The sequence below is a fragment of the Myotis brandtii genome, unplaced genomic scaffold (genome assembly GCF_000412655.1).
Source record: "Myotis brandtii unplaced genomic scaffold, ASM41265v1 scaffold1043, whole genome shotgun sequence".
NCBI lineage: Eukaryota > Metazoa > Chordata > Mammalia > Chiroptera > Vespertilionidae > Myotis > Myotis brandtii.
The window spans coordinates 961,680-976,457 of NW_005353510.1; the positions used below are offsets into that span (position 1 = coordinate 961,680).

The following is a 14,778-nucleotide window of genomic DNA, read 5'->3' on the forward strand; positions in this document are numbered from 1 at the left end:
GGATATATATATAAATAATTTTATGTATATTATGGAAGAAAATGAAGATAATCTCTTAATATAAACCTTAAGATTAGACATAAAGCATCAGAGTATTCTTTTTTTTAATTGAAAAATATTGAAAGTGGTAATTGCACACTATATAAAATTCAGAAGGTACAAAAGGGTATATTGAAAGGTAGGTTGGTTATCTTCTAGGCCAACCTTGTCCCCTTGCCATCCCAGTTCCTCTCCCTTCAGGAAATATTGTTACTGGTTCTCCATATGTCAGTTCAGAGATTTTATGCCTGCAGAGCTTGTGTATCTATGTATATTACATTTTTAAGCAGATGATAGCATTCTCTGCACATTTTCTGTGCCTTTTTCATTGTGTATGTATGTGTATAAAGAGGCTGCTGGCATAGTGTCTGCCCATAGTAGGTGCTCAATAAATACATTTTTTACTATAATTTGGTTTCTTTTAATTTTTTCTGTGATGATATGAGTTGTCAGAGGTCAGAAAATTAAAAAAAAAATATTTTAAATTCTAAACATTTAATATAAAGGCTTTTTTTCCTGTAGAATGGAGGGTGAAAAATTTAAGGTCTTAATAAGCAATCCTGTAGGTGAAGTAGTACCCTAGTTTTATATATATATATATATTAAATATTGAAGGACCCAATGAGAGCTTAATAATCGATGTGTATTTTTAAAAAATGTTGTATTTCCCTTGACTCTTTTTGGCTTTGCCTTCTGTTATCCTTGCTTTTCTAATATGTTTTAGATTAGAAGTATTCCATTAGTACTATAATGTAGGAGTGAAAACTTCACTTTCGTATGGAAGTGGTAAATGTATATATAGCATTGTGGTGGACACTTGGTGTCTTCCCTCTCAAATTTCTTTGTGTAGGTGAATGGCAGTAAAATCAATAACCCAGTGAAATTGAATGATACTGTTCTTTTTGAAGACAGGGAATATTTGCAGTCCCACCATTTGCTTCCTTCCCATTGGATATGCTTAGCACAGACCCAGCACACAAACAGTACTTACCTATTAACATAAAATCGAATGTCAAAAAGAATGTATATCACTGTTAGAATCTCTCAACCTAATAGGCTGATCACCACAGGCAGAACATAACTATTCCAACAACTTAAGAGCTGGACAGTGGAGATGAGAGAGATTGAATAGGATGACTTCAGTTTTCTTGTCTTATATTTTAATTAGGTAGTAATTTGTCTTATGTTTTTTTACATACAGGGAATTCCAAATGAAAGCTGGAGAATAACAAAGATAAATGAACGCTATGATCTTTGTGATACATACCCTGCCCTTTTGGTTGTGCCAGCAAGTATTCCTGATGAAGAATTAAAGAGGGTGGCATCCTTCAGATCAAGGGGCCGAATCCCAGTGAGTATGAAGCTGTGATGAGACTTTGCAGATGCTTTTGTACTGAGATTAAGGACTTGGAGAATGGATGCAGGATAAAAATAGCTACAGCTAAAGGTGTTTATGGCGATATTAGAAAATGAGTTATTTAATAAACCAAAAATGGGGTAAAGGCTGATTAAAGAAATGTCTGAAGAGTGTGACATGGGTATTAGGTGCACAGAATTGCATGATTCTTAACTTGAAAACAAAGTTGGTTCTTTGTATTTTCACTATTTCTTTATTTTGTTGCACATTCTTGGTGATAAATGCTCTTTTCCTTTAAATCCTAGAAACAAGAAAACTTTACAAAATCTTGAATTACTGTGTTCTAGAAAGACCAGCTCAAATAATTTTAAGTACAAAATTCATAGATTCACAAGATTTTATAGTTGGGCAGTTTGCTGATATAGTAATAAAACTTTAAAAGTGGGACTTAGCCCCTTTTTAAGGTAGGTTTTCTAGAGACAACACTCCCCAATAATCAATGACTTTTATAAGTTAATATCTGATAAAGGTATTAGACCAAGTTTTCCACATCCCAGAGTTGGTTTGAAAGAAAGGTGATGATATTTGAGAGCAGCTCCAATATATCTTTTCATGGCTAGGGTTTGGACCCAATTAGAAAGCAGAGTTTTATAGAGTAATTTTTTTTTTAAGGAGAATTATAAACAGACAAGTTTATAAAAAGTGTGTTGCCATTTCCCCCCATTTAGGTTTTATCCTGGATTCATCCTGAAAGTCAGGCCACAATCACTCGATGCAGCCAGCCCATGGTAGGAGTGAGTGGGAAGCGAAGTAAAGAAGATGAGAAATACCTTCAAGCCATCATGGACTCTAATGCCCAATCTCATAAAATCTTTATATTCGATGCCCGGCCAAGTGTTAATGCTGTTGCCAATAAGGTGAGATTACTTTTCAAGTAATTAATATTATAGTTTCACGAATCAGCTGAGTTTGACAGAAGCCACAATGCAGTAGAAAGAGTTCAGGCTTTCCAGTGATAAAGATGGAGATTCTAATCCTGGCTCTCCTTGCTGGTATGACTTTGAGTTCATTATTTAATCATTTTAGACCTTGATTGTTCATTTGTAAAATGAGAATAATAACAGCTAACAGGACCTAATACAAAATAGTGCAGAACCCTGTAATTACATAGAGGTAGGTGTTCAGGAAGAATTATTATTCATTCTCCATCCTCCAAACGCACCTGAGTTCATGCCCGAGTCAGGTCTGCCCAGCACAGCTGTAGGAATCAGGAAGCAGTGTTCTGAGTGACCAGCGGTGCCCTCTCCTGACAGCCCTGCCCCTGTACAAGCTGTTCACACTGAAGACTTGCAGTTAGCTGGAGGAGTCGTCCTGATTGCTGCTACAGAATAAAGATTTGCATTGTGGCTTATATGCATGCATATAAGCATAACCAATGGACACAAGACACTGGGGGTTGGGGTAAGGGCATGTGCTGGCGGGGTAGGGGAGGCCGGGGGAAGGTCAATGGGGAAAAAAAGGAGACTTATGTACTACTATTTATAATACTTTAAACAAGAAAATAAAATTTTTAAAAAAAAGATTTGCATTGTGGACATAGAAAGTCTGGTTCAGTTGACAAAATCTACTATAGGAAAAGGTGAGAGGAGAGATATAACTTAGCTTTAAGAAGGTACCTCTCTTTTTAAATCCCCAATAAGCAATGTATATGTATTACAGAAAATTACCTAATGCAGATGAGAAAAAAAAAAGAAAATATTTAAAACCACCCTTAATCCTCTAACTAGGAGAGAACCATAATTAAATTGTGCTTCTACTTCCAGACCTATGTATGTATGCATACACTCACATATATGAAACAGAATGGGATAATTGTAACTTAAAAAAAATTGACACTGTATCTTTCTATGACAGTAAACATTCATCTATAACATTTCATCTATTACATTACAAAATACGTAGTAAACATTATAAAAAAATTAGGAAGGCATAGAAAAGATAATCACATATAGTCACTAAGATTTTTTATATTTTCCTTCACTATTTTTTCTATGCATTGAAGTGTTGGTTATTTTGTTTCATTGTTTTTTTCTCTTACCATTGTATTATAAGAATCATTTCTTTTCATGAAATATTCTTAAAAAGTAATAGTACTCATCATATAGGTGTATTATCATTCATTTAATCATTCTAATATTGGGCATTTAAGTATTTACTATTTTAACTATAGCTGAAATAGATATCTTTTGTTAGCATCTTTGATTTCCTTAAAATAGTTTTCTAGATATACAGTTACTATATTAAAATTTAAAATATGCATATTTTTTAACATTTTCATATTGCAAATATTCTTCAGAATGGTCGATCCAGTTTACTAACTTGATGTCTCCCCTGCTCCACACTATCTATACTAATAAAAGGGTAACATGCTAATTAGACTGGATCGACCAGGCATCTTCTGGACGTCCGACTTCCTTCTGGACAAAGCCCGGTAGTGGGGCAGAGGCAGAGGGGGTTGGGGAGATCATGCCGGCACGGGGGAGCAAGCAGTTAGGGGTGAGATCAGGCCGGCGCGGGGGAGCAAGCAGTTAGGGGCAAGATCAGGCTGGTGTGGGGGAGTAAGCAGGGGGCGATCAGTCCGGCAGGGGAGGGCAGTTGGGGGTGATCAGGTCGGCAGGGGAGAGCAGTTAGGTGGCGATCAGGCAGACAGGCAGAGGTGGTTAGGGGCGATCAGGCAGGCAGGCAGGAGAGCAGCTAGGAGCCAGCAGTCCCGGATTGTGAGAGGGATGTCTGACTGCTGGTTTAGGCTCGATCCCACAGAGTCCCAGGTTCCCACAGGGATTGGGCCTAAACCGGCAGTCGGACATCCCCCGAGGGGTCCCAGATTGGAGAGGGTGCAGGCGGGTTGAGGGACCCCCTCCCCCCCATGCACGGATTTCGTGCACTGGCCCTCTAGTCCTATATAATAAAAGGATAATATGCAAATTGACCCCAATGTCAGAATGACTGGTCACTCTGACATGCACTGACCACCAGGGGGCAGATGCTCAACGCAGGAGCTGCCCCTTGGTGGTCAGTGCGCTCCCACAGAGGGACCTCTGCTCAGCCACAAGCTGGGCTGACGGCTGCGAGTGCAGCGGTGGTGGCGGGAGCCTCTCCTGCCTCCTCAGCAGCACTAAAGATGTCCGACTACAGCTTAGGCCTGCTCCCCGCTGGCAAGTGGACATCCCCCGAGGGCTCCCGGGCTGCCAGAGGGATGTCTGACTGCCAGCTTAGGCCCGATCCCCCCAGGGAGCGGGCCTAAGGCAACAGGTGGACATCCCCCGAGGGGTCCCAGACTGTGAGAGGGCACAGGCTGGCCTGAGGACCCCCGCCCCCCGCCGAGTGCACGAATTTTTGTGCACCGGGCCTCTAGTATTGAGATATAATTGACATTTAACACTGTAAAAGTTTAAGGTATACAATGTAATGATTTCATATATGTATATATTAAGAAATGATTATCACAATAATTCCAGTTTAACATCTATCACCTGACATAGTTACAACTTTTTTTTTTCTTTATGATGTGAACTCTTAAGGTCTACTCTCTTAGCAACTTTCACATATACTGTAAAGTATTAACTGTAATCACCATGCTGTACATTAGATCTCCAAAACTTATTCGTCTTATAACTAGAAGTTTGTACCTTTTGACCACCTTCACCAAACTCCCCCACTTAACCCCCTTTTTGCAAAAGTATATAACCTTGTTGGAACAAATTTTTTTTTTGCCTGCATAATAAGAAAAATCGATATGAATATGACAAATGCTCTTGCCAATGTAAAGAATTAAAACTCTGCTGGGCCCGGCTGGTGTGGCTCAGTGGTTGAGCATGACATATGAACCAGGAGGTCATGGTTTGATTCCCGGTCTGGGCACATGCCTGGGTTGCAGGCTCGATCATTGTGGGGGATATGCAGGAGACAGCCAATCAATGATTCTCTCTCATCATTGATGTTTCTATCTCTCTCTCTCTCTCTCTCTCCCTTCCTCACTGATCTTAAAAATATACATTAAAAAATAAATAATGCCTTAACCGGTTTTGCTCAGTGGATAGAGCCTCAGCCTGCGGATTGAAGGGTCCCAGGTTCGATTCCGGTCAAGGGCATGTACCTTTGTTGCGGGCACATCCCCAGTGGGGAGTGTGCAGGAGACAGCTGATCCATGTTTCTCTCTCATCGATGTTTCTAACTCTCTATCCCTCTCCCTTCTTCTCTGTAAAAATCAATAAAATATATTTAAAGAAAAATAAATAAAACTTTGCTAGCCATGCTCTGGCCAGGTAGCTCAGTTGGTTAGAGCATTGTCCCGATATGCCAGGGTTGTGGTTATAGATCCTGGTTCAGGGCACATACAAGAATCAGCCAATGAATTCATAAATACGTGAAACAACAAAAATTGATCTCTTTCTCTCTTTGAAATCAATAAATAAAAATAAAAAACATAATCCCTGGCCGGCACTAAAGGATTGAGGGTTCAATTCCCAGTCAAGAGCACATACCTGGGTTGCAGGTTCATTGTTCCCTGGTGTGGAGTCGGGGCATGTGTGGGAGGCAACCAATCTGTGTGTCTTTCTCACATTGATGTTTCTCTTTCTCTGTCTTTCCTCCCTTCCACTCTATCTAAAAATCAATGGAAAAAATATCCTCGGGTGAGGATTAACAAACAAAAAACCCACCTTGTCAGCCACTATGTCTTCCACGTGTGCCCTACACCAGCAATCGCCAACCGGTAGTCCGTGGACCACTGGTGGTCCATGAGGTCCGAAAGGTTGGAGACCACTGGTTTAAGGATACCTTTGCAGCAGCGGTTGCCAACATTTCTTTCTACTTTTATTACAGCAGTGTACATACCTAGACACTGTAGGTTAGTCTTTACCTTTTTAAATATTGCGTTGGATATGTCTTTTAAGTATCTCTTAATTTAGTCTTTCTTTGTCTCAGTCTTTTTTTCCTTTTATTTATTTATTTATTTATTTTGGTTTGTTTCTTAATCTTCATGGGAGAATATTTTTTCTGTTGATTTTTTAAAATTTTTTTTTTAGAGACTGGAAGGGAGGAGAGAGAGGGGGAGAGAGAAACATCAACATGAGAGACACATGTATATAATTGCAGTGACTCTTCCATTATTTTTCCAATTTTTCCTAATTAGTGCTCTAAGAAGTGTGATTTTTATACCTAAGATAAGTAGGTGATAGAAGAATTATTTTATTCATAAAATAAAGATTAATCCAGAAAAATTATTCTCCTTTTCAGCCACAGTTTAATTCAAACCAGGTATTTCCCATCTGTTCTGTAGATGTAGATTTAAGTCTCTGAGAATAGTGATAGTAATGCACTATAGTATTTGTGCTTTTATACTTATTCTGCCTTTTTACTTAAAAAAAAAAACTATGTGGCTGAAATAAAAGCAAGTCCTTATGATTGCAAAGTATTTTGTAAATATTAGATTAAAATAAGGTGAAGAAGCATGAGCCAGTGGTAAAGTAGACATAATTCCTGCACAAGGAATTTACTAGTCTGGTGATTTCAGTCTTCTGTAAGAAATTGTTTGCATAGGACTTGAAATATGGGTAGGTAAATTTAGTGCTTTAAAATGTGTAAGCACCTTCACATATGTTATCCCATTTAATTTTTATAACAGCCATATAAGGAAGTCAGGGTGAGAGTGTATATTGTTTTATAAGAAAACTTGGGGTAGCGAGTAGAGTGGTGTTAAGCAGCCCTGCATCGTCCATATTTTCCTGTGAGGTGTCCTTTTCATCAGTAGTAAGTATTCTCTTTTATGCTATTGGATATTTTATGGCACTTTTTCATGGGTGTCAATATATTATGGATGTGCGTTCATTTTTTATTTCTGTGGTGTGTGCTTTGTTTCCAGGCAAAGGGTGGAGGTTATGAAAGTGAAGATGCCTATCAGAATACAGAATTAGTTTTTCTAGATATCCACAATATTCATGTTATGAGAGAATCCTTGCGAAAACTCAAGGAGATCGTGTACCCCAACATCGAGGAGACCCACTGGCTGTCTAACTTGGAATCTACTCACTGGCTAGAGCATATTAAGGTGGGCTATTTCCTATACTGTTACAGAAAGGGTGCCAAACAAGGGCTTTCTCTGCCCCTTTACCTATATTGGCTCTTACCGCTGAGATGAAGACGAAGGTGTACCTTGCTCAACAGTGCAAAGTTGATACCTGCTTTGATAATTGAACTACTTCTAAGTTTTGGTGCTTGAATGAATTAGTTTCCCATATTGTGCATTTGGGTCTGTTGAACTTCTTTCACTTTCTTCCCCATCCAGTCTGAGTTGTCTGTTGAACTTCTTTCACTTTCTTCCCCATCCAGTCTGAGTTCTCCCCATCCTTCAGGTCCCCGTTTGTATTTCACTTATTCTGGAAGTCTTACCAGATTGCTGTTTCCAGTTTCTCTGAAGTTTTCACTTTACTTTTTCTTTCCGTTTAATCAGCCCTACGTCGCACTTCATTTAATTACTTTTGTGTGTCAACTCAGGGGAGATCAGGGCTGGGCAGATGGTGATCATATTTTTTTCCCCTCAGGAGCTAGGGCAGCACTATCTGTGAGCAGCAGGCACCCAGGAAATGCTTGTTGTGTGGCTTGTGAAGTGATGATCATGCTGATCAGGGGAGTGAGGTGAAGCAGCTGAGTGAAGGATACCCTTTGAATGCTAAGTTATTTGGAGACTACCATGTGAATGCTGATTTGCCTAAAATATTAATATAATGTGTGAAGCACCAAATGTTATTTAATAGAGTTGTATATTTTTTTCATATATGGTCTGAATTTCAATAACATAGCTTACCAAAATATTTTTATAGCCTCATATATTATTAATATTATGAAATAAAGGGAAATGAGATTTTTCATAAGAAGGAGCAGACTTATACTCACATCAAAATCTCTAAAATTCAGACAAATAGAAGAGAAGACTAATTTAATGAGAATTATAGACTATTTATTTTTTATTGCTTCTCTTCTAGAAGCTTGAATGTAGTTAGAGAATAGGTTCCTGTGGCCCATCTATTTGTTGCTTGATGTGTAAGTAGGAACCCATAAGATTGGTTTAGAGCTAACATAAATCATCTCTTTCACTTCTGTAAATTCCATTTCATAGCAGGTGTAACATTCTCTCCAAAAGGCTGCCTATACCAGAAACAAGTGTCCTTAGAGGCACAAGAGGTGCAGTTGTGCCTGCACTACCTTCTCCTCCCCAGTCCGCTCACCTGCAAGGCTTATCCTCTCACTTTCTCAGATCCTTGCTCAAATGTCACCTTCCCAAAGAGGCTTTCCCAACTACTACATACAAAGTGACAGTTCTACCAGAACCCCCTAGAACTGTGTGGTGTTTTTCCACTTACCTCCCTCTGACACAGTATATATTTCCTTATTTATTTGCATCTGGCTGGCCTCACCAGCCATTACGGAAACTTCATTAAGCCAACACTCTCTTCTGTTCACTGCTTTATCTCCAGCACCTAGAGCAGTGCCTGCCACATAGTGAGGGGCCCTATAAATGTTTATCCTATCTAATGAAGAGGGAATATGCTAATTGACCCCCATCCGTCACAAAGATGGCGGTGCCCACAGCCAATAAGAAGGGAATATGCTAATTGATTGCCCCACCCTCAAAGATGGCGGTGCCCACAGCCAATAAGGAGGGAATATGCTAATTGCCCTGCCCTCAAAGATGGTGGCGCCCACAGCTAATAAGGAGGGAATTTGCTGATTGACTGCCCCACCCTCAAAGATGGCAGCGCTCAGTCCCCACAGCCCCACCGGGGCGGCAGGTGTGTGGTAAGGCCGGGCCCGCCCCCCCAGGCAGGCCGGTCGCTCCGTGCACCTGCCTCCGGAGTCCCCCAGTCTCCTTAGTCCTCATGCCGCCCAGGGCCAGCCCGAGGCGCAGGCAAGTCTCAGATGTCGGCTGCCCAGCTGCCCAGGGCCGCCTGAGGCTCAGGAAACCAGGGCCGGCTGAGGCTTGTGCTGCCGGCAGTGGCAGCAGCAGAGGTATGATGGGGGCGTCGCCTTCCCCTGATCGTCAGATCGTCGGGTCGCCTCCTGCCCCTGAGGGCTCCCAGTCTGTGAGAGGGGGCAGGCCAGGCTGAGGGACCCCCCTCCAGTGCATGAATTTTCATGCACTAGGCCTCTAGTTGTTTTATAAACAAATGCATGAGTTAAAATGACCGCTTTGGGTCAGCCTTATCTTCCCAACTGTTTTGATCTTTTTGGGTCAGTGATTTGTAAGTCTGGATATGCGTTTGAATTATCAGTGGAAGTTATTTAAAATAGTGAGTTAGGATTAGTGGAGATTGGAGTCCAGTCATTTTAGAAAAAGGCAATGCTCCCAGATGACTCTGTGCCATAGTCAGGATTGAGGTTGCTTCAGCAAGCACCCTGTTTCCTGAACATGCTGACAATAAGGCCAGAGGGAGGCTATTGTGAGATTCTTTAACCTGGTAGTAAGTCACATTTCTTTCATTCTGATGTTTGGGGAGCCATGCTGTTCTGTAAGTAGGATCTAGTCACTGAAGAGATGAATAGTACTAGAATGTCTATTTTAAAGGATAGTATACTGTTTCTGTTTTGGTTACATAATTTTGTCTAGTTTTAACTCAAGATCATCTTCAGTAAATTATTTTGCAGAGTCTGTGCATATTTAAATAAATAACTGAAATTATTTTAGATACCAGTTAAATTGACCTGGTAATATATTGAACAGATGAGAATTTTCACTCATCCCGATACAGAAAAGTACTTACTCTGAAGTTTTATACTGTGTTCTCTGTATGCTATATGCCATATATAAAAAGAGTAAAATGCTGTAGAAGCTATAGAATATCTTAAAAGAGATCAACTTTATTGTTTCAGACATATTTTAATTTGGTTAAGCAAGCATTGTTATAAATAACAGATAAGACTTCAGTTGGGATATTTTAATTTAAGTGGATGATACTTGGAATATTGGAAGATTCTTAGAAACAGTCCTTTTTAGAACTTAGATCTTTTTATCTTTCTCATACTGTTGATTTCTATAGAACCCAAGGGCACCTTTCATTTGTATATTTCATTGTGCAGATAAATAGGAGTCTGCATTTATGAGATTTTTCTATTTTTAAAAGCAAAATTTATAGGCCTTCTACCACTTAAAAAAATTTTTTTTAGGAAGGGACCGATGTTTGTTTTTCATGTTATTGAGACAGTCATCCCTAGCAAAAAATTATCATTTTAAAGAAGGAAGCATTTAAAAAAAATTTTTATTTAAAAAAAAAAATATCTGTTTTGCAGCTTATTCTTGCCGGAGCTCTCCGGATTGCTGACAGAGTGGAATCAGGAAAGACGTCGGTGGTGGTGCACTGCAGCGATGGCTGGGACCGCACCGCCCAACTGACGTCCCTGGCCATGCTCATGCTGGATGGGTACTACCGAACCATCCGCGGATTCGAAGTCCTCGTGGAGAAAGAATGGCTGAGCTTTGGACATCGATTTCAGCTTGTGAGTAAAGAACCTTGAATCGATGTATTCCATGCATCCCACATCAGGCGTGTGAAAATAATGCCTTCTATTCATTAGCTATTCATCTAGAATCGATCATTTATTCTAGAGGGGTAAGCTTCTCAGGAGAACTTTTTGTTTTGGAAAGCATTAGCGTCTTCCGTCCAGGCTTTGCAGCCTGAGCCAGGCCTAGCTATTTTATTTGTCAGGCCCCTGACCCAGTCTCTTCTGTGATCTCTACCAGGAAACGTCAGGTCTCATCCCATGATTTCCATGGGCGTCTCCTGTCCTCCTGCAGTTGATAGTTCAGATTAGCAAGAATGGTTGTGAAATTACAAGGCACTTGTAGCTTTTCCTGTAGACTTAAAAAAAGATTAGAATGGCTGAATTTTATTCCCAACTTAAAGGAGCCCTACAAAGTAGCATTGCTCACACAAGATCAGGGTCTAAAAATACTGGGGCTGGAAGAAAAAAAGTAAAATGTAACTCAGAGTTGGGAATAAAACAACTTTCCTGTTATCCTTTTTAAGGCACTAACACTTGGCCAGTGTTGCAGCCCTAGCCAAGTAGCTCAGTTGGTTAGAGCGTCATCCCGATACGGGTTCCATCTTTGATCCCCGGTCAGAGTACATACAACAAGTGACCAGTGAATGAATCAATAAGTGGAACAACAAATTGATGTATCTCTTTCTCTCTCTTCCTAAAAATCAGTTAATTAAAGTGTTGCAGTTAGTTTTATGGAAATGACAAATTTTTGTGCCTTCTGTAAGTCTCAAAATTTATGTTGATGTTATCGTTGGTATCAAATTTAAGAGTCAGAAGGAAGTCAGAGCCCAGCAGTTGTTGAACATCTGTGGTGTCCCACAGTGACTGTTTGGTGTCCTCATTGACTCCACAGGGAAAAAGCCGCAGTCTCTCCGCAAGGCTGTCAGTCTCCCCCCGGAAAGTCTACCTATTCGAAACCTCTTCCTCGTAGGGAACTAAAATCTGCTTCCCAGTGTTTCTACATTCCCCTTTGGAGACAAGAAGAACAAATATAACTACTTGTTCATATAAGATAGCCCTTCAGATATTAGGAAGTAGCTGTCAGCTCATGTCATTTATAGTCGTCAGTTCTTCTGGCTCGCCATCCACTTTCCTCTCTTGTCCTAGCTCCTCCCTCCTAGTTATCCTCAGGACCTTTCTGCAGGTGGGCAGCCAGAACTAATCACAGTTCCTAAATATACAAATGGGTGTATTATGTCCCTTTCACATGTGCTTTTTTGTTACATCACACTTTGGATTTGAGTAGCTTTTACATAAACACACATTTAAGTAGTTTCTGCTAAACACTAAATTTGGAATCAGAAAACTTGGTTCTTATGTAATGTCTATTTGTGTTAGTTGCAATCATAGAATTTGGAGAGTGAGAAGGAGTAATATTTTCACACAAAGTAGGAGCAGAGTGAGCACATGTCTAGAGAGTTGAGCGTGGCAAGAGTAGCGATGAGGGAGGGTCAGGTTTAGAGGATCTTGGCCAGGGGAGGAGTTAGTGTGTCAGGGACCATAAAACCACTGAGAGTGTGGCTCGTGGCAGCATTTTCCTAGATCAGCTGAAAGGCTTTGTGAAAGAGGTCTACCCAGACGCTGTCTCTAATGTTAACCTTTAGTGTCCAGGAGTTGCCGGGGTATGTGGGCATTGTTTATAAATGGCTTGAGAAAAACAGACGTTTAATGGTAAGTCTGCTCTTTTGAACTTCAACTGTGAAGTTGGGCATCTGGAGTATCTATTCAGATGGCTCACATTTTTCAATTCTCTATAAAATGAGAAGACTATTTAAAAATAAAACACAAAAAAACTTACTTCAAAGAATAAAGTTTTAGTCAGCCAAAGCTGCACATGTTATATAAATGTGACCAAAATCATAAACATAGCAAACTGTTTGAAATTGCTATGGATTCCTAAATTGTCAGCTCTGGTTTTCTACTCCATTTACCCCAGGTGTTAGGTGAAAGCAAAATTTGACCAATAAAGGACATCTGGTCAAGATGCTGTACTCACACATGGTTAATACAGGGCACTGATTCTCACACTTGTTGATTTCAAGACCTTTTATTCTTGACAATTATTGATGACCCCAGAGAACTTTGCTTACATGGTTTATGACTATCAGTATTTACCATATTAGAAATTAAATTGAATACTAATTAAATACTAATTAAAGAAATAAATCTATTTGTCTTAGTCCATTTGGACTGTTACAATACCATAGACCAGTGGTTCTCAACCTTCCTAATGCCACGACCCTTTAATACAGTTCCTCATGTTGTGGTGACCCCCAATCATAAAATTATTTTCGTTGCTACTTCATAACTGTAATTTTGCTACTGTTATGAATCATAATGTAAATATCTGATATGCAGGATGTATTTTCATTGTTACAAATTGAACATAATTAAAGCATAGTGATTAATCACAAAAACAATATGTAATTATATATGTGTTTTCCGATGGTCTTAGGCGACCCCTGTGAAAGGGTCGTTCGACCCCCAAAGGGGTCTCGACCCACAGGTTGAGAACCGCTGCCATAGACGGTGGCTTATAAACAACAGAAATTTATTCCTCACAGTTTTGTTGTTGTTAATCATCATCCAAGGATATTTTTTCCATTGATTTTTTTTTTTAGAAAGAGTGGAAGGGAGGGAGGAAGTGGGGGAGAAAGACATCAATGTGAGAAATTGCCTCCCACATGCTCCCCAACCAGGGCTGGGGATCGAACCTGCAACCCATGTATGTACCATTGACTGGAAATTGAACCCGCAACACACTAGTGCACAGGCTTGTGCTCTAACCATTGAACACACTGGCCAGGGCTATTTCTGTTGGAGGGCTAATAGTCCAGAGTCAGGGTGCCAGCATGGTGAGGTTCTGGTGAAGACACTCCTTTGGGTTGCAGATTGTAATCTTCTCACTGTCCTCACATGCAGGAAGAGGGCTCAGAAGATCTGTGGGGTCTTTTTTGATATGAACACTAACCCCATTCATGAGGGTACCACCCAGAGACTCCTCTTCCTAATATCATCACATTAGTGCAAAATAGGAATTATGGGGAAACATTAACAAATAATATTTTAAAGAAAAATATATTTAACAAAACAAAAAAGTTTTCATGAGAAGCATTGTTTTATGTTTGGGGGTAATTTTTAAAATTTGGCTTAATATGAAAGCTAAATTTCTTTTCTTCTGCATTCATTCTGCTGCAGTATGTTTTGCTGGTTGAAGTATATGACAAAAGAATCTGACCACACACAGACAGATACATAGTTTGGAAAGTAGAGTCTTTTAGTAGCTTTTTTAGGGAATTATTGGTATTATTCTTTGTTATTATACCAAAACTTAAAAGGTAGTTTCTTAGAGGTTAATTGTAATGTGGAATCCAAAACAATGTGGAATCCAAATCAATGAGGTTTTTGTTGTTTGTTCCATTAAATTCTATTGGTCTGTCTCCCACTTTGAATAGATCTTTTACCCACACGGGATTTTGTACCATCAGATGTTGGATATGTGGAAAATGCTTGCTTGCTGAGCTATATACCTTTTCCACTGTTAATGCATTTTTTAAAAATAAATCTTTATTGTTCAGATTATGGAATCCAAATCAATGAGGTTTTTGTTGTTTGTTCCATTAAATTCTATTGGTCTGTCTCCCACTTTGAATAGATCTTTTACCCACACGGGATTTTGTACCATCAGATGTTGGATATGTGGAAAATGCTTGCTTGCTGAGCTATATACCTTTTCCACTGTTAATGCATTTTTTAAAAATAAATCTTTATTGTTCAGATTATTA

At 39.6% G+C, this 14,778-nt stretch overlaps 1 protein-coding gene across 3 annotated transcripts in view; it reads left to right on the forward strand.

Annotated features, from left to right (window-relative positions):
* MTMR2 (myotubularin related protein 2) overlaps positions 1 to 14,778 on the forward strand; it is an 84,166-nt gene that overhangs the window by 59,329 nt on the left and 10,059 nt on the right. For all 3 annotated transcript variants that reach the window (XM_014538574.1, XM_014538579.1, XM_014538585.1), the window contains 4 exons: positions 1,241 to 1,390; positions 2,125 to 2,313; positions 7,320 to 7,505; positions 10,742 to 10,948. In XM_014538574.1, the coding sequence (XP_014394060.1) occupies positions 1,241 to 1,390; positions 2,125 to 2,313; positions 7,320 to 7,505; positions 10,742 to 10,948 (732 nt within the window). The remainder of the gene's footprint in view (positions 1 to 1,240; positions 1,391 to 2,124; positions 2,314 to 7,319; positions 7,506 to 10,741; positions 10,949 to 14,778) is intronic.